We start from the raw sequence: 27,952 nt of genomic DNA on the forward strand, positions 1-27,952 counted from the left end.
AATGGCTGATGTGAGCTGAGCTGGGTGTGTATTTGGTACGTTTCTGCATGCCTCTGTCTTCAAAAGCATAGGATAAAGAACACTGACAAGACAAACAAGCAAGAGACAATTCCTGCTTTCTCGGTTACCTTGAAGTTTGCTTCTGTTTATCCTAAGCTTTAGTATTCTTATCTATTAGTCTTAGAAGTGCTGCTTCTTGAAATCCATTTCCCAGGAATATTTGGACCTCCGAGAAATCATGGCCATTAGTGTCAACAACAGCATCATGATTATTTTTTTCTAACATGCTTCATTGTTCTGTCTTCTTTCATGCAAGTGGAAAAGTACAAAAAATAAATTGGAACTGGAATTACTCTGAAGACTGTGGGGACTTGCTACTACAGACTGAACAGAAAAATTTATACTGTTCTTACAGCTTTTCACCCAGCCAGCCCTATAACATTTGAGTGAAACAGTGGAAAACCCAGCCAAGTCCTCCAGATGCGTGACTCCAGGTAACACCAGACATTAGCGTAGATAAACATCCCATGGATCAACTGAATTTTCTACCCTTGAACTGTTTTGGTGATTTTTCTTTTTCACTGCAGAAGCTTGTTTTCTGCAGCACTTCAGAACTCCAGCAAGTGCCTACTTGCATCTCATTTTAACAGAGAATTTCATGAACGAGTTAAAAGTCAAGAGCAAGATAGACAAGTCGCTTTCTAGTCCCTTTCTCGGTGACTTGGGAAATCGCCTGATTTGGTTCCGTTCATACTGCCTGTTTGCCTTCACTTCACTCCCGTGGGTCACAACCTAGGGGTGGAGAGTGGGGTAATGACCTCCCTCCCAGCAAATGGTTCTGCAGCTGCCGTCCTCACCGTGGCTGGACTTTCTGGGTGAGGATAACACTAGGTAACCCTAATTAAAGTCCTATCCAAGCTCAAACTTCACAACCAAACAAACCAGTTTTACAGCACCTAGGAATTTGGTTTGGCCTCACACTTGCAGCAGGGGGAAAAGCAACACAGGAAAAGGAAAAACAGCTAGCACCTCGGCCAACAGGCAGCCAGCCGCCTTCTGGACACCTTGCCAAATTGATCCAATTAAGAAACATTAGCAGTCCCAAGAGAGATCTGAAGGCAAAGGTTCGGATGAGACACAAGGTTCCTGACAGCAGTTGGGGAAAACCGCGACGTTTTCCAGCCCGGGTGAGTCTCTTTGATATTTAAATAATGAAGCAAAGTACAAGGATAACCTCAATTTGAGATCTTTTTTGTGCATCTCAGGAATAAGAAGCCAAGTCTAAAACACAGCTAAACATTAATCTCAGAACGAAATTTGGTTTTAGCTTTAAAAAAAAAAAAAAACCTATAGGGCTTTCCTGGCTATGATGAAATGAACCGCCTTGCCTTATTTGTACATATCCTGGGAAATTAACAAAATCATGACTTAGATAGATGTTCCCTTCCAAGTCCCTCGTACCACCATCCTCATCAAAGGCACCTTCTAAAGAAAGCAGATCAAATCGCTGTAGTGAAAGACACTGGGGATGTGCTTGCATTTACTCCATGCCAAATATTTTCTTTTTAAACCTAATCTGAAAAAAAGTCCTGCTAAGGCAAAGCAAGGGCCAGTTCCGGCCCTGAGCAGGGCTGTCCACTTACCTGTTATCAGCACCGCCTTTTGATCCACAGGTAACAACTCTTGGCCAGAAAAGTAAGTATACATGACGAAATACGACAGGGAGAAGAGGACCAAGCCCCAGAAGAGGGACAGGCTGATCAGGCAAGCGCCTCCCCAGAGGCCCGCCAGGCAGACCACCTTTCTCCCCACCTGCCCTGGGCTAGTCTTGAGTTTGCAAAGAATTGTTCCTCCCAGCACTGCGGTGACAGTCAGGAAGAGCCACCCAGGCTCAGAGAAGAAAGTGCCCATTCTTGGTGACTCTGCACCTTTCCGTGCTTACGGCCAGTGAGTCAAGTGGGCAAAGGCAGTCTGGAGGCAGCCTGGGTTATATGGACGGGGAAGCAAGAAGGGAGGGGGAGAAAACAGCCCCAGCTCACTTTGAATGAGTATGAATTAAGCATACTCATATAAGCCACATATTTCCTGGTGGGTAATTTAAATCAATCTGCAGTTTAATATAAATACTAGAGCACTGACTATTTGATTACAACCCCCCACGCCCACTGCACACATGACACAGATGTGTACTCACCCACAACAAACACACACATCATTTTTTTTTTAATCACCTCTGGAGAGATAACTAGTTAGGTAATAATTGACAGAATTCAAACTGTATTAACAGTAAATGACGAAACCTCTAGCTTGGAGGAGATCTTTCAGTGCCTGTGGTGTGTGGGTCAAGGTTCTTTTCTGACCCAGGGGTGTGTGTGTGTGTGTGTGTGTGTGTGTGTATGTAAATCCAAGCAACCACTCTGGAAGGGAAACAGATCACTGATTTCGTCCACATCTGCAGCATTCCTGCCATCTCCCACTGGAGCCAGGCTGAAGGGTTGGATGGAAAAGAGAACACAGAAGTAGAGGAAGAGAGTCTCAGCAAATGAGAAGTGCTCTGGTCTCACCGGAGGAAAGCCAAGCCAGGGAGAGATAACGCTATAATAAAAATATGAGTAATGGCCGATAGATACCTATTTGTGCCAGGAGCCATGTTCAGCTGAGACCCTATTTTCTGCCAAACTCTGCTCCAGGCACTAGCGCTCGACAGTCAATATGCACAGTCACTCTGAACACAGTATCTCCATGAAATAACTTCTATCACTGTAGTGATTTTATGGGTGAGGACACTGAGGCACACAGAGCTTAAGCAACTTGCCCAAGATCACACAGAAGTGGAAACGAGCAGTCTTATTTCAGAGTTTTATGCTCTAACCACTCTACTGTGCTAGGAGAAAAAAATTAAAGACAATTCGTATATTATGTACTAGCTCTTCTCTATTTTAGCCTCATCTGAAGCATGAAATAGTTCAAGGTGGATGTTACTATGCACATTTTACAGTGTGGAAAATTGAGGCTGGAAGAGGATTAGCTACTTAAGAATAGTGGGTCAAGACCCACAGCCATGACTCAATTTTCTCAAAAGGCAGCACTCGGGAGCATTAATGCTGACAGCCCCAAGAGGTCACCACCCTACTTGGGTTTACAGCCTCGCCTGCTCTGGGCACCTGTCTGGGAGGGACCCAGAATTCTGATCAAGCTGTTGGCATCTCTGGAGAAACAAGAAAAGTCCTCAGTCTGAGGTCGGATTGGCTCTATTCAAATCCAATCTCAGCTCTGCAGCTTAATAGCTAGGTTGTCTTGGGTGGGTGATTCTTTTTCCCTAAACCCTCATCTCCTCAGCTGTAAAATCATAAAAACACTAAGGTGAAGTGCTAAGCACATCCTGCCTGGCACAGAAGGAGCCTCATCAGTGCTGGTAATTTGCATTTTTTCAACAGGAGAGAAAGAACCAGAGGAGGAAAACAGAGCACCTAGTGGCGTGTGGATTTCTCACAAACCCTGGCTGCAGTTAGCACGTGCTGAGGGTGGGGAGGAGGTGGGGGATTGTGTTATTGCTGTTCAGTTGCTAAGTCGTGTCCGACTCTTCTGTGACCCCATGGACTGTAGCCAGCCAGGCTCCTCTGTGCATGGGATTCTCCGGGCAAGAGTACTGGAATGGGTTGCCATTTCCTCCTCCAGGGGATCTTCCCAACCCAGGGATTGAAGCCACGTCTCCTGCGTTGGCTGGTGGATTCTCTACCACTGAGCCATCAGGGAAGCCCAAGGTCAGGTGAGAGGACTCCAGTGATGAATGATGGGGCGGAGGCAAGACTTTGGAGGAAGTGTACGTAGCAGCCCATCAGGTAGGTAGAGCTTTGGATAGGAGTCGGCGAAGCTATTTTCTGGCCTCAGATGAGCCTGAGATGAACCACTGGGCTCAGCCAGCTCAGCTGTAAAGGGAGATAAGGCCAAGCCACCTGGGCTTGGTGCTATCTCAAGACCCAAGGAGGGATAGTTCTTGGACTTCCCTGGTGGTCCAGTGGTTAATCACCTTCTGGACCGTCATCTTCCAATGCAGCAGATGCAGGTTCGATCCTTGGTCAGGGAGGTAAGATCCCATGTGCCTCGCGGCCAAAATATAAAACAGAAGCACTATTGTAACAAATCCAATAGAGACTTTTTAAAAAATGGTCTACATCAAAAAATCTTAAAACAAAAAAGGGAAGACTGGGTGTGAAACTTATTGTGCTGTGGAACCGTGAGGGGTGACAACAAAGCCCTTATGGGGGTCTCACTTGGGGCAATGGCCCTTCTTGTCTGCTCTCCCAGCCACAAGGACATCAGAAGTTGTCGGCTTCAGGTCAGGGAGCTGAGGGATAAGGATGTGAAATCTTGCTTGGTGAGCCCCGAGATCACCCTCACTCCACACACCCCATTTCTTCCTGTCAGCTGTCCACAAAGCCATCCCCAGAGCGGGTACCTCATGGTCCTTGTGGCCTCCTCAGCCAGGAGGATTCAGTCAAGCTAACTCTGATGTCAGACGGATTCTAGGTGAGGATGCGGCTCTTGGCCAGGGCCCTCTGCACTTTTTCTGGCCCATGGGGCTGGGACCTGACCCCCATGCGGGTTTTCTGACAGCGCACACCCACCAGAGACAGAGCAAATCTTCTCTGGTGGCGGCCCACGTAGCTTCCAAGCTGCTCGATGCTGGGGCCCCCAAGGAGAAAGCAAAAGATGCTGTGATGTGAGGGAAGGGGGTATGCTATATTAAGAATACAAGATTTATTTTTTTATTTTTGTTGAATGTTGATGTACAATGTTGTGTTACTTTCTGCTACACAGCAAAGTGATCCAGTTACACATATAGACACATACTTTTTTATATTATTTTTAATTGTTTATTATTATTATCATTTTGGCTGTGTTGGGTCTTCGTGGCTGGGCGAGGGCTTTCTCTAGCTGCAGAAGTGGAGGCTCCTCTTCGCTGTGGTGCACAGGCTTCTCATTGCAGCGGCCTCTCTTGCTGCAGAGCATGGGCTGTACGTGCATCAGCTCAGTAGTTGCAGCAGGCAGGCTTAGTTGCTATGTGCCACGTGGGATCATCCTAGACCAGGGATCCAACCCGTGTCCCCGGCACTGGCAGGCAGAGTCTTAACCACTGGACCACCAGGGAAGTCCTATACACATTCTTATTTTAATTTTATTTTCCATTATGGCTTATCATAGGTTATAGAATATAGTCCTCTGTGCTCTACAGTAGGACCTTGTGGTTTATCCATCCTATAGATCATAGAAAGTGAAAGTGAAAATGTGAGTTGCTCAGTGGTATCTGACTCTTTGCAACTCCATGGACTGTAGCCCACCAGGCTCCTCTGTCCATGGAATGCTCCAGGCAAGAATATGGCGTGCGTAGCCATTCCCGACTCCAGGGGATCTTCCCGAACCAGGGATCAAACCCACGTCTCCTGCATTGCAGGCAGATTCCTTGCCATCTGAGCCACCAGGGACACCCTTATACTGGCTAACTCCACCATCCCACTGCATCCCTCCCCTAACACTCTCCCTCTTGGCCACCACAGGTCTGCTCTCCTTGTCCGTAAGTCTGTTTCCTGTTTCATAGATGGGTTCATTAGTGTCGTATTTCAGATTCACATATAAGTAGTATCCTATGATATTTGTCTTTCTCCTTCCGACTTACTTCAATTAGTACGGTAATCTCTAGTAACATCCATGTTGCTGCAAATGGCATTATTTCAAAGAAAACATGAGCTTTAAAGACTCACAGGACTGAGTTTGAACCGTGACTCTGCCAACTTACTAGCTGTGAGGCATTGGGCAATTACCTGCCCTTCCTGAGACTCAGTCCCCTCCTCTGAAGCAGGGTAGATGGTGGTGGAAACGGAAGGTTTTTACCATTGGGAGAACAGACATGGGACTGCAGAATTCCCGGTTGAAAACTAGTTCAATCCCACCTGATCTTTGGATGTCCTCATTCAGATTGAGGATTCCAGGGCCCTAGTCCATCTGAGGGGCTGCTCTACCTCTGAATGAGGACTTCTTCCATCTGACTGAGCTGAACTGGGTCTCCTGTTCATCCCCATTATTCTATCTCAGAGCTTTCCTCAAGACCATTTTCGCTTGACCAATGTCCCATTTCTGGCAAACTTGTGCTTAGCTTTCCAGGGGGATGGTGCCAATTGGATCAAGTTATTCCTGTTAATGGTGTCAATGAGCCAATGTGTTGCTTCCTTCTGCCAGCGGAGCTCCCTTTTTGAAGGTGCCTTCTGGCCCAGACAGTAAAGAATCTGCCTGCAATGCGGAATACCTGGGTTCGATCCCTGAGTTGGGAAGATGGCAACCCATTCCAGTATCCTTGCCTGGAAAATCCCATGGACAGAGGAATCTGGCGGGCTACAGTCCATGCAGTCACAAAGAGCTGGACACAACCGAGGGACTAACACTCTGAAGACAAGATATCTTATCCCATTTCTCAACCCAGGGAAGGGGGGCAATGCTGAGAATCTGGAATGTATATTTTCTTAGAATCGATGGCTCTTGAGTTTAAAAGGGAAATTTGAAGGAGTAAAACATGGATTCTCTCTGTAACATCCCCACCAAGTGGTCATCTTGTCTACTGCCACTATGCTTCTCATAACAGGCACCAAAAGCCTCTGTAGCTGCCTCTCCAGTTCAGAACATTCAGAGCATTAGAAAGATCTCCTCTAGACTGAATTGTATCATGTCACTTGTCGGTCCTTTTTCACTTAGTATCACACAAGCCAACTTAGTAGTCCCTATTTCATTCAGATATTTGAAGACTACTGTAATGTCTCCTGGAGAAGGCAATGGCACCCCACTCCAGTACTCTTGCCTGGAAAATCCCATGGACCGAGGAGCCTGGTAGGCTGCAGTCCATGGGGTCACGAAGAGTCGGACACGACTGAGTGACTTCATTTTCACTTTTCATTTTCATGCATTGGAGAAGGAAATGGCAACCCACTCCAGTGTTCTTGCCTGGAGAATCTCAGGGATGCGGGAGCCTGGTGGGCTGCCGTCTATGGGGTCCCACAGAATCGGACACGACTGAAGCGACGCAGCAGCAGCAGTAATGTCTCCAAGTGGATGGTCCTCAGTTCTCTCAATTGCCCCTTATGTATAGCAGAATATAATCTGTCTGGTACTTAGTGCCTGAAGCAGCCATAACTTCAAGAGTTGAAACATTTAAAAAAATCATGTTGTTATTTCTTCAATAACTGAAGAAATGTTGTTATAATAATGTAACAGCATGATGACAACGTAATTTATCCAGTAGAGAATGACCTTGTGTTGATGTCACTATGACCCAAATGTCAAGATATGGAGATGGCGATGCCGTCATAATGGGTCATCCCATGGACATCAGGGTGGTCTTGGAGTAGCACAAGGGTTGTCCTGTTTCAAGGTTTTGGATGATAACTAACATTTTAAGTGTTGAGCTGTAATTGTGCAAATATTATATATCTGTTCTCTAGTTCACATTTTGGGGGGGTGGGAAGACAAGCTGATGGTGGTGCTGGATGGAGTCTTTTTTTCTGCCACTGAACTATGGTGGGGTGAAAATGTTGAAATCATTCATTTCAAATAGATCAGATCTAAATTTATTGTATAGGGTTTCAAGGATCCTTAGCAGCCTGGCCTTTCCTAGAATGGAACTTAAGTACTTACTTCTCCTCTGAAAGGTTAGGCCCAGAAGAGGTCACCATATTTTTAGTACAGTGCAAACAGCACAGAATAGAGCAAGATGATCACCTCCCCTGTCCCTGAAGTGATATCTTTAGTTATATGTCCAAAGACTCATTTGCTCTTTTGACAGTAGTGTACTATGGCTTACTCCCATTGTGTTTGCTATCAAGTAAAATTCCAATTTTTGCAGCTTTTTGTCATTTTAAAATTATTTTGGTGTCCAAATTATAAATGTAAGTAAATATCCATGAGTCCATGCTGATACAGATAAATGATTGCTGCTGCTGCTAAGTCGCTTCAGTCATGTCCACTCAAGGAGGTGGAACAGAACTCACACCATGAGGTGTGGGCTGCACATAGTGACTCCCTTCCACAATGCACAGCCTGGAAACTGAGACAGGAGCCTGCCACGGAGAAACGTGAACGAACTCCATCTCAGCCAGGTGATTGAGATCAACTGACCGGGGATAAGTCACGTAATGAAAAGGGCACACTCATCCTTGCCGAACATTCTGCAAAATACCTGGCCAACACTCTTCAAAGCCATCAAAGTCATCAAAAACAAGAAACTGCTAAGGAACAGTCACAGCCTAGAGGAGCCTAAGGAGACATGACAAGTAAGTGTAACGTGGGATCTCGGATGGGGTCCTGGAACAGAAAAAGGATAAGGACATCAGGTAAAAAGTATAGACTTTAGTCAATAATAATGTATCAGTATTGGCTCATTAGCTGTAACAGACACCCCACGGTAATGGAAGATACAGGGAAGAATGGGTGGGAGTACAGAACTCCATAATGATCTTTGTCTCTTAACCAAACAGTTTAATTCATTTTGTTAAATGTGAGTGTTGATATAGTTAGTTTAAACCCAGTATTTTACTGTTCACTTTCTACTGGTCCCTTCTATTCTATATTACTTTTCTTCTACTTTTTGACCTCTTTTGAATTAATTATTTTTCAGCCCATCTTCCACCCTCCCCTGCCCCATTACATTCACAGTTACATACTTCCAAAAACTAGATTTCTTTCTTTGGCCATACCAGGTCTTAGTTGCATCATCCAACTCGAGGCAGCATGCAAGCCTTAGCTGTGGCATGTGGGGTCTAGTTCACTGACCAGAGACTGAACTCATGCCTCCTGCGTTGGGAGCATGAAGTCTTAGCCACCGGACCAAAGTCCTCGATGGTTACACACTTTTTATGATTCTTTTAATATGTGCTTATGACACTTATCAAAGTCAACATGACTTGGTATTTTGGATCCCTATCTACACAATGAAGGACGTTTGAGCACCGTAACACCATTCCACCCTTCCTGACTTGAATGCTAATGTTGTCATTAATTTTAATTACCTAGATATGTCAAATCACCTATGATACTACTATATTTGTCTTATAAGTCAAATGTTCAGCTAATTTTCCCACAAATGTGTTACCTTTTGTGATTTCTCATTCTTTCTCCTATCTTCACGCTTAATTTTTCTTTGGTATTTTTTCTTTGGTATTTCCTTTAGTGTGGGGGCCAGTGAGGAAATCTCTCAATTTTTGTTTTTCTAAAAATGTCTTCATTTTTTGAAGAATATTTTCACTGGGTATAGAGTTTCTTGTTGGCAGTTGTTTTCTTTCAGCATTTTTTAATGCCTTTGGGGAGATACGTTTTCTGTTTTATCTAGGTCTATTGGATAAGTTCTCAGCAAAAGTGCTGATCCTAATTACCTTGTCTGCTGTTACTGAAAGCAAAGTTCCTCATTCTCTTTTTATACCATCTGGTAAGACTCACCTCTCCCTGTCCTTGTATGATATGTTATTTATATAAAAGTAGAAATCCTGTTAAAAACAGGTCCACTGTGCTAGCCTCCCAGCAACATGTCATGGGGAACATGTCTACATGTATCTTCTATAGCTTTATCTAAGTGTTAAAGTAAGACATTTAATAAAACATTAATTCATTCATCACATATTTATAGAGTTCATACTATGTGCTGGATGCTGTTCTAAGTACTGGGAATACAACAGTGGTGGGTGGGGGGGAAATCACTTCATTCACGCTCTCATAGAGTTTAAAGTCTAGTCAGGGAAACAGACCATTAAATAGCTAATTACAACATAGCTATGAGAGATGTGCCACTGGAAATCATTTTCTCAGGTTGATATTAATCATCTGACATGTCTTTATCTTGCCAACAGTGATATCAAAAGTGACCTTGTCAAATCCTTTGCTGAAATCCAAAGTCAACATGTTTATTCATTCCACCAATCAGCAGAGTACTTTTAATCTGACATATTTATTTACTGGTCAACCATGTTAATTCCTGGGAACTGTGGATTCCTCCTCTAAGATTGCCCAAACCATTTTTTAATAAGACCCATGATGAGGATCTAATTCCCTGCTCTGGTCTGTGGTTTTCAGAAGGCATTTTCTTTCCCTTTTTAGAAAAAACAAAAACTAGGAGTGCAGGGCTTTCAGAACCCTGAAGCATTTCTCAGAGTAATTAATTAATACACAAAACAAAAAGATGTGATATACTATGTCAGAAACAGTAAACATGTGGGGGAAGTGGTAAAAAGGCAAGGTTGTTGAAATGTATTTAAACTTAGGAGATCAGCAACTTAAAAAAAAAATATATATATATACATATGTGTGTTTGCATACCTATATATACACATACATACATACCTCACAATAACCACAAACCAAAATTTTATGATACATACGCACACAGAGAAAAGAAAGGACTCCAAATATAATACTAAAAATAGTCATCAAGTAACAAGGGAAGAGAACTGAAGAAGAAAGGAACAAAAAAGAACTACAAAAACAACCCTGAAACAACAAAATGGCAATAAGTACATACCTATCAACAATTATTTTAAATGTAAATGAACTAAATACTTCAATTAAAAGACATAGAATGGCTGAACGGATACAAAAACAAGAGCCAGATATGTGCTGCCTGTAAGAGACTCACTTCAAATCCAAAGACACATACAAACTGAAAATGAGGGAATGGAAAAAGATATTTCATGTAAATGGAAATGAAAAGAAAGCTGGAGTAGCAATATTTATATCAGACAAAATAACTCTAAAACAAAACTACAAGAGACCAAAAAAAAAAGCCATTGCATAATAATTAAGGGATCGATCCAAGAAGAAGATTTAACAGTTATAAATATATATACATAGCTTCCCCAGTGGCTCAGTGGTAAAGAATCTGCCTGCAATGCAGGAGACCCAGGAGATGCAGGTTTGATCCTTGGGTCAGGAAGATCCTTTGGAGAAGGAAATGGCAGCCTACTCCAGGATTCTTCCCAGGAAAATCCCATGAACAGAGGAGGCTGGCAGGCTGCAGCCCATAGGATCACAAAGAGTTGGACAAGACTGAGTGACTGAGCATACACATAGACAGCAATGTTCATTGCATAATTATTTACAATCGCCAAATCTATGCAGTCGCACAGAGTCGGACACAACTGAAGCGACGCAGCAGCAGCAGCAGCAAGATATGGAATCAATGCAAGTGCCCATAAATTAGTGGATAAAGAAGATGATATACATAAGCTCACATATATACACACACCCACACACAAATGCAAACACACATAAACGCAATGGAATACGACTCGGCTATAAAAAAAAGAACAAAACCTTCCTATTTGCATCAACATGGATGGACCTAGGTAGTACTATGCTCACTGAAACAGCAGAGAAAGACAGATACTGTATGATTTCACGTATATGTGGAATGTAAAAATAAATAAATAAAGACCCAAACAAATGAATACACCTAACAAAACAGACAGAGTCACAGACATACAGAAAAAATAGGCATTTGCCAGAGGGGAGGTGTGGGAGGGGAGGAAAGAAATAGGTGGGGGAGATTAAGTGCAAACTTTTAGTTGCAAAATAAATGAGTCACAGGTATGAAAGGTACAGTTTGAGTCAATAACTATGTGATTCTTTGTGTGATGACATATTGTAACTAGACTTATGGTGGTGATCCTTTTGAAATGTATAGAAATACCAAATCAAGAAGTTTTGTAACAGGAGCTAACATAACGTTGTGGGTCAATTCTGCTTGAAAGACAAAGAAACTTATAGAAGAAGAGATCAGATTTGTGGTTACAAGAAATGGGTGGGGCTGGGAAGGACAGACTGAAGGAAGGCAGTCAAAAGGTAAAAACTCTCAGTTATAAGATAAATTAGTACTAGGAGAAGGCAATGGCAACCCACTCCAGTACTCTTGCCTGGAAAATCTCATGGGCGGAGAAGCCTGGTAGGCTACAGTCCATGGGGTCGCGAAGAGTCGGACACGACTGAGCAACTTCACTTTCACTTTCATGCACTGGAGAAGGCAATGGCAACCCACTCCGTGTTCTTGCCTGGAGAATCCCAGGGACGGGGGAGTCTGGTGGGCTGCCGTCTATGGGGTCGCACAGAGTCAGACACAACTGAAGCGACTTAGCAGCAGCAGCAGCAGCAGTACGTTATATGTGAAGATTGTTAAGGGAGTAAGTCCTAAGAGTTTTCATCACACATAAAAAAATTTTTTTTCTATTTCTTTAATTTTGATCTATACAAGATGATGGATATCCACTAAACTTACTGTGATGATCATTTCATGATGTATATAAGTCAGATCATTATTTTTTAATTGAACTATAGTTGATTTACAGTGTTGTATTAATTTCTGCTATACAGCACAGTGATTCAGTTATACATATATATTCTTTTTATATTATTTTCTATTATGGTTTATCATGGAATATTGAATATAGTTCTCTGTGCTATACAGGAGGACCCTGTTGTTTATCCAATCTATCTAGAACAGCTTCCATCTGCAAACCTTGGCTTCCCACTCCATCCTTCCTTCACCCCTCCGCCTTGGCAACCACAAGTCTGTTCGCTATGTCTATGAGATTGTTTTTGTTTCATAGATAGGGTCATGTGTGTCATGTTTTATATTCACACGTAAGTGATCTGGTGGCTTTCTGTTTCATAGATAGGTTCATGTGTGTCATATTTTATATTCACACGTAAGTGATCTGGTGGCTCAGATGGTAAAGAAGCCGCTTGCGGTGCAGGAGACCCAGGTTTAATCCTTCAGTCGGGAAGATCCCCTGGAGGAGGGAATGGCTACCCACTCCAGTATTCTTGCCTGGAGAGTCCCATGGACAGTCCATGGGGTCGGAAAGAGTCAGGCACGACTTAACAATTGAACAACAGCAACAACATGCCCACTGCATCAAGCTTGCTTGCAGGTAAAACCCAAATCTGGGTCTTAGCTTCGTAGAGGAAGGCTTCCTATCTTTAGGTTTAGTAGCACTTTATATTTTTAGTCTCTAGGCTGCTATGTAACTTTCTTAGAAAATCTTCACTGTGATTCTGGCTGATAATTTTCCTGGAACTATAACTAAATAATTGGACTGCAACTTAATCATAAAATTGCCTAAATCAATAGTTTCCAAATTTTTTGCTTCATAGACCAGTAAACTATTTTTTAAGATGCAAGAGATACCCATGGAGTCACCAATAGTTAGTTTTGCCAAGTGAAAATGCATTAGGAAATCAACTACCAACAGTCTACATGAGAAAAGATATTTTAACCCTGAAAAGATGGGCATAGTCTCAGAATAAAATGTGGTCTCATACTGATCGATTTTAACTTTTTAAGAAACTTTCTATCTTGTCCTCCTCTTTCAGGTGTCACCCCCCCCCAAAAAAAATGAAAAAGTTGTCACCAACTGGCAGTGGTGAATTGCCACTTGGGAACCAAAAGGTGAAGGGTAAGAATGGGAAAGGTCTTGCTCTTGAGACAATAGAATTTCACGCTTAAGAGACGTAGGGAATAAGTTATGGGTTCTGTGGGTAGGAAACAGCATCCCAATTGTTAAAAATTTTGGCTGTACCAGGTCTTCATTGCAGTTTCCAGGCTCAGTAGTTGTGGCACTTGGGATTTTCTAGTTGAGGACCGTGGGTTTACTTGCTCCACAGCATATGGGATCTTAGTTCCTCAACCAGGGATTGAACCTCGTCCCCTGCATTGGAAGGTGGATCCTTAACCACTGGACCACGCAATCCCAATGTATTTATCTCTGTTCTTGTTTGGGGGCCCATCCCCTTCTTGACTCTTAGTACTGACCACAGCAAGGGGCAATAAACAACAAGCATCAAAAAATGGAAAGGCCAGATACACACTTCCCCTCTAAGTTACATAAGTAAGTTTAAGCAGATCACGAGGTAGTTCTCCTCCTGCCAAGTAGGTTTGTAATCTCAGTTAGAAAAAGATTTCAATATTCCTCTGCCACTTGATGGTAATTTGGGCTTTATGTTCACACAGATATATAACTCGGATATTTCCAAGTCTGGCCTCTGAGACCTTCTTTCTCTCTCTTAAGGCTGGAGTCCTAATGCGTCATCAGAACTCAACATTATCCCTGAGGATTTGGGAGGAGTTCCATTTCTCATAAAGCATTTCTTGCCACCAGTAGGTTCAGGGAGGTCTGGCTCCTATAGGCAATTGGGTTCCCTTGGACCCCAGAGATTCCCTTCAGGCTACTGCATGGGAGCTCGGAGCCTCCCCTTCACATGACGGGAAGACGGCCCCGATTGTGGTCAGCAGAAAGGTGAGTCGGGACAGGCTGCACTGTTCAACACCCTGGCCCACAGTGGCCTGTAGCACCAGGAAGGCAAGGCTCCCTCCGAGGACAGACCTCCGCTGTACGCTGCAGGGTGGGAGGCGGCCACTAGGAGGCGGCGCAAGGCCCACAGAGCATCAGCGGCTTCCACCCCTACTCTGTGAAAGCCCTTGGCCCTGCCTGCTACTGCTGCTGCTGCTGCTGCGTCGCTTCAGTCGTGTCCGACTCTGTGCGACCCCATGGACTGCAGCCTACCAGGCTTCTCCGTCCATGGGATTCTCCAGGCAAGAACACTGGAGTGGATTGCCATTTCCTTCTCCAAGCATGAAAGTGGAAAGTGAAAAGTGAAGTCGCTGAGTCGTGTCCGGCTCTTAGCGACCCAACGGACTGCAGCCTACCAGGCTCCTCCATCCATGGGATTTTCCAGGCAAGAGTACTGGAGTGGGGTGCCATTGCCTTCTCCCTGGTCTGCAGCATTTTCTCAGGCTGGTCCTCTCCCCAGTGCTCGACTCTGCTTGCTTCCGGTACTTTTGTGCTAATAAAATAATTGAGTGGAACAGCAACCAGTGAAACGAAGGCAAGTTTAGCTGTCCTGGTTGAAGCCCAGGTGAGGCACGGGCAACCTTCCTGCTGGGCTTTTCTATCACCCCTGAAGCAGCCCCAAGGCAGGACCCGAGGGCTCCTGGACCTGTGACCAAATGATCATTAATTTAATCTAAACTTGCTGTGAGGAACCCAAGGAGTGGATAACATTTTTTGCTAGAATCATACAGATAAGGGGGGCTTCCCAGGTGGTACAGTTGGTAAAGAATCTGCCTGCTACTGCAGGAAATGCAAGAGACCTGGGTTTGATCCCTGGATAGGGAAGATCTCCTAGGGAAGACCCCCTGGAGGAGGAAATGGCAATCCACTCCAGTCTTCTTGCCTGGAAAGTTCCATGAACAGAGGAGCCTGGTGGGCTACATAGTCCATGGGGTCGCAAAGAGTCAGACATGACTGAACAACTGAGCACACACACACACACGCACACACACACATACAGTGAGCGTCAGAATTTGGTATATGACCAGGGTTCTTGCTGTGTGTGTGTGTGTATGGGTGTATATATGTGTATGTGCATATGTGTATATGTATGTAGGTGTGAATATATATGACTCTGTGTATGTATATGGGTGTGTGGGTATCTGTGGGAGTGTATATGTGTACGTGTGGGGGTGAGCGTGTCTCTGTGTGTGTGTAAGTGTATGTATGTGTGCCTGCTTTGTGTGTGGGGAGAGCTGGTGTGAGTTCCATCCTTGTTCCATTACAACTCTCAAGCCCAGCTGCTAAGCATCTCCTTGAGCTCTGCAGACTGTACACTGGAGATAATATTAATAATATCTCCTTCGTTGTGTTCTTAGGGGGATTGTATGAGCTCAGTGCTTTAAGAAGGCTTTCTTATCTCTCCTTGCTATTCTCTGGAACTCTGCATTCAGTTGGGTATATCTTCCCCTTTCTTCTTCGCCTTTTGCTTCTCTTCTTTTCTCAGCTATGTGTAAAGCCTCCTTAGACAACCGTTTTACCTTCCTGCATTTCCTTTTCTCTGAGATGGTTTTGGTCACCACCTCCTGTACAATGTCATGTACAGGTTAAGTGTTTCATACACTGTCAGGTCCAAAGTGCTCATTCAACAATGGCTAACTTCAATGGTTGACTTCAGGAATCTCAACCTTATTCCTGAGTAAGAAGATCATCCTGACCTTCATTTTCTGTACCTTTTTGACGACATTTCTATCCATGGAGACTACAGCCAACTTTGCCTTTAGGAACCATGTATGACTGTAAATTGAAGAGTGAAGCAATGAGGGTGTATGGGGTGGAGTGAGGTACTAAAGTCAAATACTAACAGGTTGATGTAATAATTGGTGTTTGTCTATTTCGTGGTTCATCGATTATTTACTAAGTGTCCATTCAGCACCAATAATTGGAAATACAGACCTCTCATTGTCCTTGAGGGACTCAGTGTGAGTAAAGGAATAAGGTGTATTCATGAATCCATTGTCCTTTCCTCCCATACATTGTATATCAGAACAATAATATTAGTAAAGAGACAGCTTGAAAGATCCATCTTGAAAGATCCATAAATACATTTGGATTTATCTACTTGGAGACTGACAAGGGTTCTCCATCTACATAGCTCCACTTCTGATGAATACATTAAGGAATCAACTCCAAAATTTTTCTGTTTCCAAATACTCCTCTCTCTTCTTAATCTACCCTTAAATGTCTTGATATTAGTCTCCATCTCCTGCCTCCACTTCCCTTCCTCGCTCTTAGAAAGAACTGGAGTGTGAGAATTCTACCCTGAATAGAGGGGATAATGACATGAAAGCCCCAGTCTCACCAGGCTGAATGTTTTCCCAGCTCCTTCCCACAAGCAGACTTCCCTGGTGGCTCAGACGGTAAAGCATCTGCCTACAATGTGGGAGACCTGAGTTCAATTCCTGGGTCAGGAAGATCCTCTGGAGAAGGAAATGGCAACCCACGCTAGTCCTCTTGCTTGGAAAATCCCATGGACAGAGGAGGGTGGTAGGCTACAGTCCATGGGGTCAAAAAGAGTCGGACACGACTGAGCGACGGCATTTTCACTTTCACTCTCCCACAGCAGAAGAGAGGCCATGCATCCCCTTGGGTGTTGGTCAGCCAGGCCAGAGAAACACCCCCATCAAGCAGCGATGCAACAGGCCTCTCGAAGTAACTCTTGAGCATGGCCTAGAGATAGCAACTGCTTTTCTCTGATCCATGACGAGATGATGATCATCAACACGGACAATGTACTGAACTCTCTTAAGACTGAATATTTCACTTAAAGGATTATCAGTGGAGAGTATACCCTTCCTCTCTTTTTGTCATTAAAATATCTATTTGTGTATGAAACAGTGGTGATAGGATATCACAGTTTGGTTGTTTTTTTTTTTTTAATATATTTAATTTCCTTTCTTTTAAAAAAGCTTTTGTATTTTTGGCTGTGCTGGGTCTTAGTTGCAGCATACAAACTCTTAGTTGCTGTATGTGGGATCTAGTTCTCTGACCAGGGATTGAAGCTGGGCCCCCTGCCCTGGGAGCATGGAGTCTTAGCCACTGGACCACCAGAGAAGCCCCTTGGTCGTTGTTTCTGTTTTGATTTCCTTGGCAAAATTAAAAGTTGGCAAACCAACGTGTCTCCCCAGATTTTGATCTGAAATTTTACCAGCGTTCAAAATTCAAAAATGTGACAGTCCCGCTAACACACCACATGGTGGATCTGAGTAAGACAAACCTTGTGTATAAATCCAGCTCTGTTACTTCCTTGATTGCATGAACTGCCCTGTCTTGTCTGAGCCACAGGCTGCTCACCAATTGTTCATTTGCTCAGTCCTGTCCGACTCTTTGCGACCCCATGGACTTCAGCACACCAGGCCTCCCTGTCCATCACCAACTCCCAGAGTTTGCTCAAACTCATGTCCATTGAGTTGGTGATGCCATCCGACCATCTCCTCCTCTGTCATCCCCTTCTCCTCCCACCTTCAGTCTTTCCCAGCATCAGGGTCTTTTCCAATGAGTTGGCTCTTCACATCAGGTGGCCAAAGTATTGGAGTTTTAGCTTTAGCATCAGTCCTTCCAGTGACTATTCACAGTTGATTTCCTTTAGGATTGACTGGTTGGATCTCCTTGCAATCCAAGAGACTCTGAAGAATCTGATGCCTTCGAACGGTGGTGCTCATCAATAGTGGGATAATAATTTGTACCTCATATTGGTTATAATCTATGTGTAAATGACCTGGCATATTAGAGACTTTTATGGCAGCCATTATACAAAAATCTTTTTGACGTCAGCAAAAACTCTTGCAATAGATTTTTTTCACTTCCTGTCCCTTCTTGGAATTTACAAATTGAAAAATAGGAGCCACAGGCAACCAATGCACCACTTGGTGTGGGCTCTTTCCTATGGTCATGGCTCCAAGGCTGAAGGTTCACAGGAGACACACTGACATCTGTATCTCCAGAAGGGAGATTAAATCTCGGATGAATCTGTTAGAAGGAAGACATTTCAAAATTTGAGAGCACAGCTGAATGCCACAAGTAAATTATACCATAAGCCAGATGTTCCAGGAACTTCTTTTCCTTTTTTTTTGCCTGAAGGAAAAGTTTTAGTTCATAAAGAAAACAATGAGCAGACATTGTTATCGCAGAAGTGTTCATGGTTATTTAAAATGAGACCATTTGAAAATAATCAAAGAGGTGCACAATAATTTACAGAGAAAGTTGTTCATTTCAGTGTTATTTATCATGTGTTAAATGCAGAAACATTCTAAATGGCTTACCATAAAGGATATGTTATATAAATTACGGCACTTTCATTTGATGGACTGCTATACAGCCATTAAAATTGTGTTGTTGGAGAATATTTAATGTCTTGAGGAAAGGTTTGCAATATTTTTGAGCACAGAGAGAGCAGATCACAAAGTAAAATATATAATGTGATCATATTTCATGCCCTTATCATCCAGATATCAGTTGGAACTTCTTAAACTTTGGGATCCAGATAAGACTGTCTCAAATTCCCAGTCCCACAGCCTGGGGAAGTCAAAGCCTCACCAAGATTTCTCCAAGATCCTAAGGACCTACCTTCTCACTGTTCCTTCTGCTTCTTCTAAGTCATTGCTTCTCTCTATCATTTTGAATTCAATGTGAAACCCAACCTCTCTTTTCTATTTGCAAAACAAAACTGAAAGCAGTAAAGTCAACTGTATTGAACTTCCTTCTACCTTCAGTGGCTTTGGAGTTCAGGTAGGAGAGATGGACAGGATGGAGGAAAAATTCTACCACTGTAGTGGAGTGAATCATTAGCATATGTTCAGGTCCTAAATCCACGAACCCGTGAAGGTGACATTATTGGAGGGGAGGGGGTCTTTGCATATGTAATTAACATAAGGATCTCTAGATAAGATCATTCGGGATTAAGACAACCCCTAATTCCCATGACAGGCATCTGTGTAAGACACAGAACAGAGACCGAGGGAGATGGGTTGAATACCCTGGGAAGATGGAGGCAGAAACTGGAGTTATGGTGCCACAGCCAGGGAATACCTGGAGCCACCAGAAGCTGGGAGAGACAACGAAGTTCCTCCCCTAGAGCCTTCAGAGGGAGCACAGCTCTGCCCATACCTTGAATTAGGGCTTCTAGTCTTCTGAACTGTAAGAGAACAAATGTCTCTTGTTTAAGCCACCAACTGAAGCAATAGAGAGTGAAAAAGCTGGCTTAAAACTCAATGTTAAAAAAACTAAGATCATGGCATCTGATCCCATCACTTCATAGCAAATAGACGGGAAAAAATAGAAACAGTGACAGACTTTATTTTGTTGGGCTCCCAAAAAACTGTGGACAGTGACTTCAGCCATGAAATTAAAAGATGGTTGCTCCTTGGAAGAAAAGCTATGACCAACCTAGACAGTGTACTAAAAAGCAGAGACATCACTTTGCCAAACAGTCAAAGCTGTGGTTTTTCAGGTAGTCATGTGTGGATGTGAGAGTTGGACCATAAAGAAGGTTGGACGGCATCATCAACTCAATGGACATGAATCTGAGCAAACTCTGGGAGATAGTGAAGGATGGGAAAGCCTGGCGTGCTGCAATTCATGGGGTCACAAAGGGTCACACATGACTGAGTGACTGAACAACAACACAGCCACCTAGTTTCTGGTCATTTATTATGGAAGACCCAGGAAACTAACACAATCACCTAAGTGTGTGCAACGGTAGAGGGAACTGTACCTACTAACAGGGGCCTAGGCGTCCTCCCACCATCACCTCAGTGAGTGTCACCGACCTCATGGATGCTCCTTTGAGCTTCTCGCACTCTGTGTAACCCCCTCCTCTTCCTCCTTCCCTTCCTGTCCCATGGACTCGCACTCCTCCTCCTTCCATCCTGCAGAACTCTCTGCTCACAGCTCACTCTAATGCCCCAATTTACATGTCCCAAACTTGCTTAACCACATCCTTCCCCATCTCAGTGAGGGCAAGGCCACCCTTCCAGTGGCACAGCGCTGGACTTCCCTTCACTCTGATCTCTGACTCAGTCAGTTCAGTCGCTCAGTTGTGTCCGACTCTTTGCGACCCCATGGACTGCAGCATGCCAGGCTTCCTGTCCATCACCGACTCCCGGAGTTTGCTCAAACTCATGTCCATTGAGTCAGTGATGCCATCCAACCATCTCATCATCTGTCGTCCCCTTCTCCTCCAGCCTTCGATCTTTCACAGCATCAGGGTCTTTTCCAATGAGTCAGTTCTTTGCATCAGGTGGACAAAGTATTGGAGTTTCAGCTTCAGCATCAGTCCTTCCAATGAATACTCAGGACTGATTTCCTTTAGGATTGACTGGTTGGATCTTCCTGCAGTCCAAGGGACTCTCAAGAGTCTTCTCCAACACCATAGTTCAAAAGCATCAATTCTTCAGCGCTCAGCTTTCCTTATAGTTCAACTCTCACATCCATACATGACTACTGGAAAAACCATGGTTTTGACTAGATGGACTTTTGTTGGCAAAGTAATGTCTCTGCTTTTCAATATGCTATCTAGGTTGGTCATAACTTTTCTTCCAAGGAGCAAGCGTCTTTTAATTTCATGGCTGCAATCACCATCTGCAGTGATTTTGGAGCCCCCCAAAATAAAGTCTGACACTGTTTCCACTGTTTCTCTATCTATTTCCCATGAAGTGATGGGACCAGATGCCATGATCTTAGATTTCTGAATGTTATTTTAAGCCACTTTTTCACTCTCCTCTTCTACTTTCATCAAGAGGCTCTTTAGTTCTTCTTCACTTTCTGCCATAAGGGTGGTGTCATTTGCGTATCTGAGGTTATGGATATTTCTCCCAGAAATCTTGATTCCAGCTTGTGCTTCATCCAGCCCAGCATTTTTTATGATGTACTCTGCATATAAGTTAAATAAGCAGAGTGACAATATTTAGCCTTGACATACTCCTTTCCTGATTTGGAACCAGTCTGTTGTTCCATGTCCAGTTCTAACTGTTGCTTCTTGGCCTGCATACAGGTTTCTCAAGAGGCAGGTAACGTAGTCTGGTATTCCCAAATCTTTAAGAATTTTCCATAGTCTGTTGTGATCCACACAGTCAAAGGCTTTGGCATAGTCAATAAAGCAGAAATAGATGTTTTTCTGGAACTCTCTTGCTTTTTCAATGGTCCAGCGGATGTTGGCAATTTGATCTCTGGTTCCTCTGCCTTTTCTAAATCCAGCTTGAACATCTGGAAGTTCATGGTTCACATATTGCTGAAGCCTGGCTTGGAGAATTTTAAGCATTACTTTACTAGCGTGTGAGATGAGTGCAATTGTGTGGTAGTTTGAGCATTCTTTGGCATTGCCTTCTTTGGGATTGGAACGAAAACTGACCTTTTCCAGTCCTGTGGTCACTACTGAGTTTTCCAAATTTGCTGGCATGTTGAGTGAAGCACTTTCACAGCATCTTCTTTTAGGATTTGAAAGAGCTCAACTGGAATTCCATCATCTCCATTAGCTTTGTTCGTAGTGATGCTTCCTGACTCAACCCACAGCCCATCCATCAACAATCTTGTGGGATATGCCTTTAAAATTTACCCACTACCTGACAACTATGCTTCTACTCACCTGGTCCAAGTGACCATCACCTCCTTCCTGGATGTCTGGTCCCACCCTTGTCTCCCTATAGTCTGTTCTCAACCAAGCACTGCAGAAACCCTTTCATAACCTTAGTGCTATCACATCACTCATCTGCTGAAAACTTGGGTAAAAACCAGAATCTCTAGATGGCTCCAGGCTAGATTACCCGGCTCTTGTTGTTTTTGATCTCTGACTTCTGTTCCCTTATTCATTCCATTCTAGTCACAAGGGCCCCCTTGCCAACTCTTCAAACACACAGGCTGGACCTTGCCTTGAAGCCTCACTTTGGCTCTTCCCTCTGCCAGGAATACTCTTGTCCATTTGCTTATTTCACTCTCCTTCTATAATTCCTTCTTCAAAGTCTCCTGCTCAGTGACCCTGCTCCCACCTCCCTCCCCCTCAATATGCTGCAAATTTTCTCATGAAAGCCTAAGTAACAAACTCATGGCAACAACAAGGGCTACAATCTGTCTACTCTTTCTCTCTACCAAAAATTAAACAGTTGTCATGAGAATGTTGTTATGTTTATTCAAACTGAAATACAAACTCATTTTTTCCCTAACAGATGATCATTAAATGTAATTTGGGGCATATAACTCAGAAAGAATTCAAATACTTTGATCTGCCTGATTGATTTCATAATGTGGAATGCTTGTGATACGTTGAATATTTTCCATAAGTTAAATGAGGTAAATCTTCACTTACAGAGTTGTTTTAAGAGATAGTTAAGACACATGATAAGACTGTGTTCACAAGATTGCATTTGTGTTGAAATGAACACTCTTTTGATTTACCCAATTCTGAGAACACTTAGTTAAATAAGATGCTTCTGAAAGAATGAATGGCAGGTCATTCCACAGGGCGATCTCAGGGATAGGCAGGAAGCCTTTCTCCTGGTATATTCTCTGAACCTTCCAGATTCTCAACACCCTGTGGTCCACATCGTGCCTTTGGTCCCCAACATCCTCCCCTGTATTGCTCCATTTCATGTCCTTCTCTCTTACGGAAGGCTCTCTCTCAGCTTCGTCTCGTTTCACAGGACTTAGGGGAGTGATGCAGGGGCCAGGTGTCTTTGGATCCTGGGAGAGAAGGAAGGAAGAAGGCAGGCAGCTTCAGAATGGAGATGATCAGATATTGCAGACCACCAAGGTTAGCTTGCTGACCGCTGGAGTGCTCCTCTGGTTAGGAAGCCATCAGGAAAACAGTGAACATAGAAGAAATAGAGAGAATGAGGCCAGGAGACTCTGCAAGGCAAAATTAAACTGAAATGAAAATGAAGGGGAAAAAATGAAGTATGAAAATGGTCCGGCCAATGTCAGGTGTTGCTGGAGATGAGGGATTCACTTCTGGATATCAGGTTAAGATAAATGGACCATTCCCATAAATACATCCCAGTGCCTGTTCATGTATATTTGGGAAACGTCAGCTCAGGGTTCAGAACTGAAACCAAGAGAAATGAAGTGTTCTTTTAAGTGAAGGATGTAGGCATGAAAGAAAAAAAAGACAAGATTCAGTCTTAGGTTTTAACTCAGTTAGGAGGTGGGAAGAAAATGCAGTTTCTGAAGAAAGAAAATGGAGAGGAAAGGATGAAGGGGAGTGAGAAGACAGAGAAGAACATAAATACAGAGTGTTAAGGAGAAGGGATTCTGTATGAAAATTTTAGGGTAAGCAATTCTGTCTGTGACAGGGTAATTCAAATGCATGACAACAAGAATGCGAAGCTTCTTTACAAAAAGAAAAATCTAAACAAATGGTAAATTTTGATTTGTCTTATATAACTGAATCTCTAATGAAACATCTTTGTGAGAATTGCATTTAATATCATGTAATGAACTCACAGCATTCACAACACTTGCCTATGGTTTTATAGATGCATCTGAATAGCATATACGTTGCTTTTCAAGAAACGCCACCTGAATGTTCCTTACAAACAAAGATGGAGAAATAAAAGGAACTTAATCTCGGTCCTGTGCACCACCTATTCATATTACATCGTGCTACCACGGTCTCTGAGGGAAGAGAACATTTGGGTGTGCTGTGGGTTAGGTAAACACCCACTAAATATTGATGCAAGCATAATTAGAATGACTGAAATAATCCTGGCATAAAATTACCCTCGCAGTTAGAAGAGAGACAAAATGAAGTAATTTGATCATGAAAATTAATACAAGTCAACTCTCAGTTTTCAATGCAGCTAATTGAAAACCACTTATTATTCAAACCTCTTTCCCTCCAGGTTTGTACTTTTTTCTTTGCCCTGAGAAAGAGGGCAGGGAGAGGAGCAACCCCGGGAAAAACTATAGAGATGGTGGAGAAAGAGAATCATTTTTATTTTTCTAAGGCAGTGGCTCCTAAACCTGTATTGATTTTGCCACCCATGGCACATTTTTGTGGGCATGTCCAGGGTGAAAGGACATCTGGTCCTCTTTCACTCCATGTTGAAATGACGAAATGGCATTTATTGTAGTTGAGTAACAGTTTTATTGAGATATAATTCACAGATTATACAACTCACCCATTTAAAGTACATGAATCAGTGGTTTTCAATATTCACAGAAGTATGCAACTGTTACTATATTTTATCACCACCACACCCCTCAAAATGCCTACTGGTAGTTCCTGGGATCACTTTCCAAACGAATGACTTGCACTTGAATCCTTGCCTCAAGATCTGCTTCTGCAGAAACTCAAGCTAGAACATGGTGGTTCTCCCACAATCCAATCACCGGAATTCCTAGCAAAGTCTATTCTGAGGTATGTCACCCGCTCCTAAGAGGACTCCCCACATAGAATAAGGAAATATTGATGGGGTTTGTGCTTTATTTCCTAAAGGGAATTCAAAAGAAGCAGGTCTAGGACTTCTCTGGTGGTGCAATGGATAAGAATCTGCCTCCCAAAGTAGGGGACACAGGTTTCATTCCTAGTCCAGGAAGATTCCACACACCAGGAACAACTGAGCCCAAGCTCCGTAACTACTGAAGCCCACGCGCTCCAGGACCCATGAGCTGCAACTATTAGAGCCTGTCCTTCTGGAGGGGAGGGAAGATGCATCTGTCTTTCTGAGTTCGTATTGCCATAATGATCCTTTTTCTGTGGCCCTAAGGAGCAAGTCGACAATGCTGGTTTGCACAGGTTGGGCATCTCATTCATAGTTCTTATTGTTGTTCAGTCGTTAAGTCACATCTGACTCTTTGCAACCCCATTGACTGCAGCACACGAGGCTTCCCTGTCCATCACCAACTCCCAGAGCTTGCTCAAACTCATGTCCATCAATTTGGTGATACCATCCAACCATCTCATCTTCTATTATCCTCTTCTCCTCCTTCCTTCAATCTTTCCCAGCATCGGGGTCTTTTTCAATGACTCAGTTCTTCACATCAAGTGACCAAAATATTAGAGCTTCACCTTCAGCATCAGTCCTTCCAATGAATATTCAGGACTGATTTCCTTTAGGGTTGACTGGTTTGATCCCCCTATAGTCCAAGGGGCTCTCAAGAGTCTTCTCCAACACCACAGTTCAAAAGGATCAATTCTGTGGTGCTCAGCCTTCTTTATGGTCCAACTCTCACATCCGTACATGACTACTGGAAAAACCATAGCTTTGACTATCCAGACCTTTGTCAGCAAAGTGATGTCTCTGCTTTTTAACACGCTGTCTAGGTTTGTCATAGTTTTCCTTCCAAGGAGCAAGTGTCTTTTAATTTCATGGTTGCCATCATTGTCCACAGTGATTTTGGAGCCCAAGAAAAGAAAATCTGTCACCACTTCCACTTTTTCCCCTTCTATTTTCCATGAAGTGATGGGATCAGATGCCATGATCTTAATTTTTAAACGTTGAGTTTTAAGCCAGCTTTCTCACTCTCCTCTTTCACTTTCATCAAGAGGCTCTTTAGTTCCTCTTCAATTTGCCATAAGGGTGGTATCATCTGCCTATATGAGGTTGCTGATATTTCTCCTGGCAATCTTGATTCTAACTTGTGACTCATCCAGCCTGGCATTTCGCATGATGTACTCTGCATGTAAGTTAAATAAGCCACAGGAAGAGAACTGGTCAAACGGGAGCAAGGGGAGCTGAGAGACGGGGAGATGGAACTCTGATGATGTTTAAGACTCTGAAGCTAGATCCAACTTTTGAGCTTCAAGCTACAGCAGCCAATCATTTATTCCTTTGATTTACCCATGCTAGGATAGATTTCTATGATTTGCAAGCTGATTAACATGGTTGGTATCTACATTCTTCAATCTTTGGAAACAGTAAAGAACAAAAGTGGCAAAGGCAAGCTTCACTATCTCTGGGGGTCTTTTGTGTTCTAATAAGAAAGCTTCAAATGCTTGAGCCCTGAGCAGAAAGCCCTTGGCCAAGATACTCAAAATAACATGTAGTTTTAATCAGTGCTATGTAAACAACTTAATCCAAGAAGGGAAAAGAAAAACCATTGACCCAGATAGGATATTGGTAATTCTGAATAAGTGCTACAAATGCTTATAAAAGAATGTTAAGATGCCTAATTGCTGAGTAAATGAAATATAAATATCCATTTTGTTACTTGGAGAGTTCTTTAATATGTAATGGGGAAAACGGTGTATTGAATGCACTGTAAGCAATAAATGCCTGTTTCCTTTTCTAAAACAAATCAATTCTTGAAACCATTAACCAGCATTTAAATGTAACTCTATTTTTTTCCCATTTATTTCTCCCTTTTGAATCTTTCTCATTAGTGGAAGGAAATAGGTTTATCCAGGAGATAGAGCAGCATGGTGGAATAAGCATGGAGTGGAGTGGGATTTGGAGCCTGAAGCCTTGCCTTTTAACCCCAGCTCTGCCAATTACTAGTTCTGTGACCTTGGGTAAGTCACTAAATCTTACCTGGGTTCCAGGTGTAGCAAGAGACTACTGTTAGGAATCTCTTACCCACATCGGAGAGTCTTAGTGATAAAAACCTTTTAGGGCAGCGTCTCTCAGTCTTTATTGGTCATAGGAATTCCCTGGGGACTTCCAAATTTCACAAGAGCTTTGCAGATTCTTGTGTTTGGAGTGGAATCCAAGATCTGCATTTTGAATAAGCTCCCAGTGATGTTGATGTGGCTGCCTTCACACCTTGGGGTAACAAGGTAGAGGGTAACTTCCAGGCTCACAATGATTTTCCTCTTCTAGAAACTGCCCTGGATTTTAGTGATGGGCTATTAATAGTTGCTCTTAACCCACTTGCCATAGCTGTATCCCCATAGCTTATACCCCCTTGCCACCTCTACTACATTAGAGGTGATTTCTGACCCAACCAGGGTCAAAAGAAGGTCGCATCCACAAATCTGGTTTTGAACAGACAACCAGAGTTGGGACATTCACTCACTTGCTCATTCATTCAGCAGTTCTTTTCAAATTCTCTCTATGCCAGATACTCTAACAAGCAGTAGAGATATACTAGTTCGATAAAGCAGGTCTCTGGCCTCACAGAGCATTCATGATAGTACTGTACAAGATAATTTCAGATAAGCTAAGTGCTTTGAAATGATTGGAGAATTTCAAGGGTTGCAGGGGACCTACTTTAAACAGGGGTGCTAGGGAAAGCCAAGGTCTTGCTTCCCTTTCTACAGTGACGTTGGCGGACACATGTTGAATACAAATGAAAAAACATAACCAATGAAACAAGGCTGGGGCCCTGGTGATTGTGTGCAGGAGAGCCACTCTCCCCTGCAGACTAACTGAACTATGATGAGAATGAAAAAGAAACTTTTATTGCATTAAACCACTGAGATATCAGGATTTATCTATTATAGAAGCTAGCACTTCTTATCATACATGCATAAATTATTGAACTCTTTTTGAGATTCTAAAAGTTGACATTTTTTTCATTTATATTTGCTAGAGCTATTCTCTACTGCGCCTCCCTGGTGGCTCAGTGGTAAAGATTCGCCTGCCAATGCAGGAGATGCCGGAGAC

At 43.2% G+C, this 27,952-nt stretch overlaps 1 protein-coding gene and 1 long non-coding RNA gene across 2 annotated transcripts in view; one reads left to right on the forward strand and one right to left on the reverse strand.

Annotated features, from left to right (window-relative positions):
• HSD17B2 (hydroxysteroid 17-beta dehydrogenase 2) overlaps window positions 1-2,175 on the reverse strand; it is a 90,014-nt gene extending 87,839 nt beyond the window's left edge. Inside the window, exon 1 of the mRNA XM_027513938.1 lies at window positions 1,644-2,175. Within this exon, the coding sequence (XP_027369739.1) occupies window positions 1,644-1,911 (268 nt within the window). The 5' untranslated portion in view covers window positions 1,912-2,175. The remainder of the gene's footprint in view (window positions 1-1,643) is intronic.
• LOC113875492 lies at window positions 1-27,918 on the forward strand. Its single transcript, XR_003506256.1, has 6 exons — window positions 1-1,187; window positions 8,085-8,318; window positions 13,402-13,484; window positions 14,097-14,324; window positions 26,731-26,859; window positions 27,879-27,918. It is a non-coding gene; the product is annotated as an uncharacterized LOC113875492 (long non-coding RNA).
• Window positions 27,919-27,952: the final 34 nt, after the last annotated feature.

Source organism: Bos indicus x Bos taurus, chromosome 18 (genome assembly GCF_003369695.1).
Source record: "Bos indicus x Bos taurus breed Angus x Brahman F1 hybrid chromosome 18, Bos_hybrid_MaternalHap_v2.0, whole genome shotgun sequence".
NCBI classification, from domain to species: Eukaryota; Metazoa; Chordata; class Mammalia; order Artiodactyla; family Bovidae; genus Bos; species Bos indicus x Bos taurus.